This window comes from Cyprinus carpio, chromosome A13, assembly GCF_018340385.1.
Source record: "Cyprinus carpio isolate SPL01 chromosome A13, ASM1834038v1, whole genome shotgun sequence".
Classification (NCBI taxonomy): domain Eukaryota; kingdom Metazoa; phylum Chordata; class Actinopteri; order Cypriniformes; family Cyprinidae; genus Cyprinus; species Cyprinus carpio.
Window position 1 is genome coordinate 30,672 of NC_056584.1, and position 8,066 is coordinate 38,737.

General features: G+C 34.0%; 1 protein-coding gene across 1 annotated transcript; it reads right to left on the reverse strand.

Moving 5' to 3' along the window:
* Positions 1 to 311: 311 nt before the first annotated feature.
* On the reverse strand, positions 312 to 4,580 carry LOC109092167 (urokinase-type plasminogen activator-like). The gene is given in 12 exon segments (XM_042768313.1): positions 312 to 891; positions 1,014 to 1,162; positions 1,496 to 1,636; positions 1,719 to 1,870; positions 2,540 to 2,717; positions 2,869 to 2,913; positions 2,995 to 3,047; positions 3,049 to 3,090; positions 3,173 to 3,308; positions 3,434 to 3,476; positions 3,587 to 3,666; positions 4,489 to 4,580. Coding segments are annotated over 11 exon segments (1,194 nt in total). The 5' UTR covers positions 3,644 to 3,666; positions 4,489 to 4,580; the 3' UTR covers positions 312 to 693.
* Positions 4,581 to 8,066: the final 3,486 nt, after the last annotated feature.

The window sequence follows — 8,066 nt, forward strand, 5'->3', positions numbered from 1 at the left end:
CAGTTGGTAGAAATTTAAAGAAATATTTATGTTGATGCAAAATGAATGAAATGAAAACGTGAAGCGATTTAAAGCAAGTTTAATGTCAAATAAAATTGGGTATTAATACAATGGTTTATCTTAATAATGGAAATAAGGAGATGTATTAAAGTAAATGTTTTACAACCATATATATATATATATATATATATATATATATATATATATATATATATATATATATATATGTTCTTCATACATTAATTAAATTAAATATTAAATAATACATCATTACACAAGTAACAATAAAAAAGAATGAATAAAAGAGATAATGCCCAGTCAAACTGATTTAAAGAATCTTTCTGGAACAACTTTCTGAAAGACTACTACTCCTTCTTAATATATATAGTTATATATATATTTATTGCCACAAACTGGACCAGTGGCCATGTCATTAACATCAGTCATTTTAGATTAACTTGTTCAGTCGTCATTCTATGTATCCTTCATACACCTGGTATCACTATTCAATAAAAGCAGTAACATGTCATTATAACACTGTCAAAGATGATTCCTATTGATTAAAGTAGCTGCCGTATATAATCTAAATGGCATAAACAGTTGGCACATATCTGCACAAAACATAACATTATCCTGAGTGGCTAAGCATCTGAGCAATGCTCACATTTGTGTTATAAAGTGACCCTGTCATAATTAATCCTTTTGGGGATACCTGGAACCTGCTGTATATTTGGGTAAACCAGTATGCAGTGAGATCCAGTTGTTGTAGTTGGTGACTTTTGTGTAAACTCCTGGGTTAAACTTTTTTGAACACTCTTTTCCCCAGCTAATTATACCGAATAGGAACATGGTGTTATTTACTTCACACACCAGAGGCCCTCCTGAGTCACCCTGAAAGCAGAAAAAAAAATTAAACACATTCAGATGTGTATTTCTTAGTTTTATGAAGATATTTTAACTTGTCTAGGCCAAATGTCATATTTATCAATCATCAGTGAAAACTTCTGGTTTACCTGGCAAGCATCTTTCTCCCAGTTTCTATCAGCTGCACACAACATATTTTTATTGACCTCGTCCTTGCTGTAATACTTGTTCTGGCAATCATTCTGGGAAATAAGCCTCACCTGGGCCTGTTTCAGATATCGAGAGTACTCAAAGCCTCCTAAAAAGCAGATGAAAACCAATGATGACATTTATGTTCATCTCATGTATTACGTAGTCCTGGCATTTAACATTGACATCCAGAGTGACAAAATGACATTGCTAAAATGTCCAGCTACATTCTCTGCTAAATTTTTGAGATCCAGTACAGTATGTTGTGTCATAATCATAGGATGTCCCAGTTTGTGTTTATATTTTATATCATAGATCAAGTGATGAAGTGATCAACTTGGACACACCATGCTGCCCTCATATCTTGTTGTCATAGGAAAGTGATCATTGTTATTGTTCTCAGATATCTATCTAGCTTAGCATACAGTGTGTGTCATCTTACCCTTTTGATGTCTTCCATAGCCAGCAATCTCACAGTAGAATCCTGCAGGAAGCCTCTTCTGGAAAGGGGGAAGACATGCAGTTCTCACAGAGTCTGTCCGCACTGCACATTGTCCATTGCTGTCCACTATCTTCAAAAGAGCTAAAGGAAGAGATTTGCACTACTTATTATTTATGCACTCCTCTTTTAATTGCTGGAATAATAAAATATAAAGCAAACGTACCAATGTCGTTATTGTAGTTTTCAGTTGTGTAATCAAAGTCCTCATGAACCACAAGTTTGCTCACGACGAACTGCTGCTCTTTGACAGAATTGGTTTCATTGATGGCATTCTTTCCCAGATAGACTGAGTATTTCTTTATTTGTGTGTTCTTACTGTTCAAAGCAAATAAATAGTACAATTATGTTATACCACAATGCGATGACAATACATTAACTGCATTAAGCAGTTTTATTACACTGCCTCTGGAATACTTAAATCTGAACACAGCATTCAGCGGCCTGATATTTCGTAATATTCACTGTTGCCCATGACTACACTGTATCTAGATAATAACTTATTGGTTTGCAATTGGCTACCCATTAATTGTGGCATTATTGCCACTTGCCAAAATGTTCTTTGTAGTCTGTATGCAAGTTGCCACCTAGGTTGTTCAAAAGTTGCTTATTAATTTGTTTTCTTTTTCTTTCCTCATGATTTTACTGCCACTTTGATGTCTCTTGCATCACCCCCCTGCCCCCCCCCCCAACAAGTGCCATCTTGCAACTTGGTAAAAGATATAAGTGACAATGACCTCAGAGAACTTGAACACTATTACTGTAATATTGATTGTTTTGTATGCTGTAGTGGACTTTTTCTTTCTTAGTGGAAGCTTAAATATCATTTTTATGACTAATAAGCAGGATAATGTTCTGTCAGCATGTCATCATCACAAAATAAACCCGACAAGGTGATACAAGACATAGATCCCAGGAGCGGACTGTGCATTTGCCAATTGTTTGCATAGAAGTTAAAATTTTTCCGTTAACCACAGGTTGACATACCCGCCAGGGAAGCAGTGGGCTGCAGTGAGAACCCAGCATGGAGCAATAAGGGTTCCTCCACAAATGAATCCAACTCCTTTAAAGATAGCTGCAATCCAAGGCTGTGACTCAACCTTTGACCTTTTTCCTCCTATTATCTTTGTAATGAGGTTTAAGTGTCGCTCCCCACATGATGATTCTGAATAATGAAGAAACATGAAGTTTGTGAGGAGAGAGAATTTTCTGTTTGTAAAAGGATCCTAGTGGGGATGTTCCTTACATTTTCACTAAATTAATTGGCATCTGAGTAAGAACGGGCAATAAAAAAATTAAATCAAACAAAATTTTACCTGTGTCCTGCTTTGATGGGTCAGATTTTGGTAGACTCAGTGTGCCTGCAAGTGCAAATGTAAGCCATATTAGTCAGTCTGCTATAAATGTTTCCCATGGCTTAAAAGAGATGGACTTCTACTTACTTGGTTTCATTTTCCTGTTGGTAATGTCACAGTATTCCCGTACATAACGATTTTTTCCTTACAATGCACCATGGCTGTATCTGATTATCTGGATTCCTAAAACAGCAAAATTCAGAGGTCTCAGCCTTTTAAAAAATATATAAAAATATATAAATATAAATATAAACATAAATAATACCTGCAGTAGTTATGATAGCAGTTATAGAATGGGTTGTTTCTGTATCGGATGGAATTCCACGGTAGACATATCCGCCCACTGACTGTCACTGACACTTCGGTTTTGCTTTCCTTGCTTCCATCTAGTATGCACTTATCTGAGAAAAGAGAAAAGTCATGATTACGCCTATACTGTACATTCAAATGCTAAAAATACAACCTTAATCAAAAGCATATTATTGGAAAACTTTAATGTAATGTGACAAAATCAAAAGAAATTTACCTTTTACTCGATTAGAAGTGTTTTTTTCCCGAGGGCTTTTAATCTAAAAACAGAAATATTAATCTTAGAAGTGTGGGTAAAAAGGTTAATTCTAATTAAAAACTCTCAATAGGAAATAAGAATTTTTACGTCTGTTTTGTTTTTTCTACTTACTGATTCAATAAAGCACAGGGTGCATGTCAACAGTAATATCACGAGTATACACTTCATCTTGACTGCAAACCAAGGTTTTCCTTTTTTGGAGACATTTTGAGGAAGTGAGTCATATATTTATAAGAAGCATATTTAAAAGAGAAGGCACATGCTATCTGATCACAAGCAGGGAAAATTCAAGTTAATAGAAACTTTTTTAAAATTGACAAATAATTATACAAGTATTGCCAAGAAAATCACATGAATTTGCAAGCACTAATTCTGCAAGCAAGCATGCATACTGTATAATAGTACTTATAAGCCCACCATTGATCAGTTTTTTTCCATTCATCCAATCCATTCATTTTCATAGTTCATTGATCACTAATGCAACTACTCCTGCAGTACCTTTGAATAAATTCCTGGCAAATTTCAGACATGTTACTATAATAAAATATACAGCAGCCTTTGAAGGTTCTATTTAAATTGTAATCTAATTTTGATATTTTATGAATTCTAATTGTATCCTTCTGTTTGGTTATAAAAATGTTTTACTATATAGTTCACTTACAGTCTTAAGTATTAAAGTTCTTTGCTGGCATCTATGGTTCCATGAAGAACCTTAAACATCCATGGAACCTTTCCATTGTGCTAAAGGTCCTTTGCAATTAAATTATTAAATTCTTCATCACACTAAGCCAAAAATGGTTCTTTTAAGAACTATTAAGAACCCAAAATGGACCTTCTATGGCATTACTTTATTTGTCAAAGTGTAAGATAAACATATTTAAATGTAATTCTAATTCATTTATATTCCCACATGCAATATGTATAAATCAAGTCAGTGAAAAATAGCTATATAGGCACAATATGCAAATGTAAATGAATGAAAGCAAAGCAGATCCAGTGTATTTGTTGCTTACCTTTCTGGTAGATGCAGTTGATTTCTTGTTTGCTTGCAGATGTTGTGGTGTAGAGCTGCACTGGGCTAACTGAGTGCTTTGCTGACAAGTGCTTGTTAGTTGTTACTGCCTTTATAGTGACGAATCTGTGGTTGGATGAGGAGGGTCTGGCCTCAGGCAACCCGGCACATGCGCTGTGCACTAAAACAATGTGATAGTTGGCTATGCTTTTCGTGGAAGTTCAAACTGTGACTCAAGGTAAATTACTCAAGATCTTTCCCCTTTTTCTAACACATAATATTTCTAAATAATTCATAATATTTCTAAATATTTCTAAAAGGAACTTTGCCACAAGCATTGACAATAATTATGTTTTTTATATTGCACTGGCTATTTCACAACATGTTTTGAGAATAAAAAATAAAAAAATCTTTAAGGGTTAATAAGTTGTTGTGGTATAGATAACATTAAAAAACCCTGCATTTTCAGATTAATTATATATCAAAACAGATGTGTGTTATTCTTCATATACATCTAGGTGATTCATTGTCATCATTAATCTGATTGCCATTGCCAGTCAATTTCTACTCAGACAATGTATTTCTAAAATCCTAGAGTAATGTGGCATGATGAAATTGCATTTCTTTGTTTGTTGTTTCCTAACATCTGCAGCCAATCTTATATGTTTTTATTCTGTTTCCTGTGCGTGCCACAGTTTGCATGCCTGATTTATCATAAAGTTGAAATCCCGGGCTTTTATGTGATGTTACATTTTTGCAATTACTTTTTTTTTCTTTTTCTTTTTTTTTTAAATCACTCCAAGACATTTTTCTTAATCTTATTCACATGCCCCTCTGTTTTAGCTCGATTTCATCCTGTGATAAATGAGGGGGGTTTCATGAATCAGAGAGCCAGAGGAGATGATGACACCTTTCTATCATCTTAAGAAATATACAGACACACATTTCCTGTTCAACACACTACTGAACTTCCAGTGTTGCTATTGTTTGGTTTCTGTGATACGATATGTTGCATCAGCTAAATGTTTGCATCACCTTTTATGATGATGTCCATCAGGTGTAAGTGACTTCTTTCGTAGAATGCAGCATGACGTTGCCTTTTCAGAAAGTTTAATTTTAAATTTCTTAAAAAGAAAGAAAAATTACGTTTAAATAGACTCAATAGACTTAAATAGACTGAATTCATTACAGAAATATAATACTTATGGTCAGGGTTTGAGCAATACAGCTCTGTCTTGCAAACACTGTAATTAAATTCATATGCATGCATACTTCATATTCATCGCCAGATGGGCATTTATCTAATCATTAAGATAAGTTTTTTTTTTTTTGTTTTGTTTTATTCCTGTAAAGATGACATCTATTAAGAAAATATGCAGACATGTTTGACATTGGGAAATCACTTCAATAGAAGAGATTATCAGTGTCCGCAACCCATTTACTGATACAGACTTTATTGCTCAACTTCCTTTACAAATACTAGATAAAGACATATTCAATTAGAATAGTTAATTTAAAATAAAAAATATAATTTTAGGTTTTTTAATTGAACAAAATCAGGTTTATTCAAATAAAAATAAAAATCATGTTTAGATAGGTCAACTGTCCAATGCTACTGATGAGATGGATTTGTACTTGCATTTTAAAGTCTTGAGCACCATCTCCTGGACACTGGAATTAATATTTACTCATGCTTTGCCTTATCACATCACAGTGGTTCAGCTAAACCACATGTTGACTTTACAAATTAGTTTTAGATCTGTTTCCTATCTATCTGCTATAAATACAAAATAACATCTGAATATATGTCTTTAAAATGATCCACAAAAAAAAGTAAGCAGATGAACAGATTTTATTTAAAGGTAATCTGACAATCTGGGGTAAAATTCACAACAAAAAAACATCTATAAACCACGGATGTAATCATTACCCTTTTATTAACCAGGTCAATACCTTTATTTAACCAGGACAAGACTCACTGAGATTAAAATCTTTATTCCAGGAGTGTTCTGCCCAAGACAGGCAGCCAAGTTTGCATAAAAATAAACAACATAATTACAACATACATTACAAAACCAAACATATAACCGGTTAAAAACAATTACACCCCATTAAGTTGCTCTCTAGATTATATAATAAAGACTTAAATTAATTATAAGACACCAAGTTTTGTAACTTCATCTACTTTTGGAGGAGATTCCAATCTGAAGTGGCGGCATATTTAAAAGAGGTTTTAGCAAGCTCAGTTCTGACAAGGGGCACACAAAAATTATCATTTGATTGAGAACGTAAATGACTAATTTTTCAAACAAAGTCCTTTGAGACAACAGAGATAAGTTGGCAAATGACCCAAAATTGCCATATATATCAACAGATGCCAGTGCATTTTCTCCAAAAACTCAAAGAAGGCCATGCAAACTTTTTTATATAATTCACAATGATGAGTTGAAAATTTACAATCAGTTATAAATCTCAGAGCACCATGGTTCAAAGCATCCAAGGAGGAGAGAAGGTAAGAGTAAGAGTAACTCCATCCCCGTAATCAAGAACCGGTAGAAACATAGCAGACACTAACATAAGAAAGAAATTCTTAGAAAGCTTCTTGTGAAGAATAAACATTAATAAAAGAACATAAATAAAAGAACAGAATTATTCATACTCAAAAGTGTGAAGTGAGGCAAGGCTGCAGTGTGAATCAAGCACAGTCTTGTCTGTCACTTAACATCTAACAAACATCAGACAGAGCAGTACTGATGAGCAGAACCAAATCAGAATAAATGAAATCATAAATGCTACTAAATGCATATTTTGTTCATTATAGATAAACTTCAGTAAAAATCTAAATAAACTGGAATGTTATCAGGCCCTAAATAGAAAGTAAAGTGGCAGAATAGCCAAACTCTTCACTGTCCAAGATACAACGTAGAGAGAAGATAAGTCTTAAAAAAGACACAAACTTTCCTAAGAAAGTATTGTCACTCTGACCCTATGAGACTGAGACACATTTTACTTCTCTCTTCACTGTAAAAAGAGATATAAGACAGAATTAATTTTTTTTTATTTTTTTTTACATTTTTCAAAACTGTCATGCAAAAAGGGTGGAAGCAGCATACATCTATTTGCTGATTTGATTGATCTATCTATCTATCTATCTATCTATCTATCTATCTATCTATCTATCTATCTATCTATCTTATATAATTAAATTATCTCTTATTTTATTTTACTTTTAATTAATCGTTTGTCCAATGATTCATATATAGAACGAACAAATTTGCTCCACTGGATTTACTTTCACAAACACCGGGTACCATTTTCTCAAGGTCCTCGCTGACTGCGCTGACTTGAGATCAGCGCCACGAACTTTGTTTTCGCTTTCGTTATATGGCATGGGCCAATGACCAACTGATCCTAGATCAGCGCTGACGAAACCCAGACGGCTCCTAACGCACCGCGCATGCGCCTGACATTGTTTCGCTTTTGACTGGAGTAGCAGCTGACTGGCGTGGCCGCCGTCAATAACAGTTATCACACAAGTGCGCCAGTCAGCGCTACTGTATCCCATCAGTATTTTTTTAG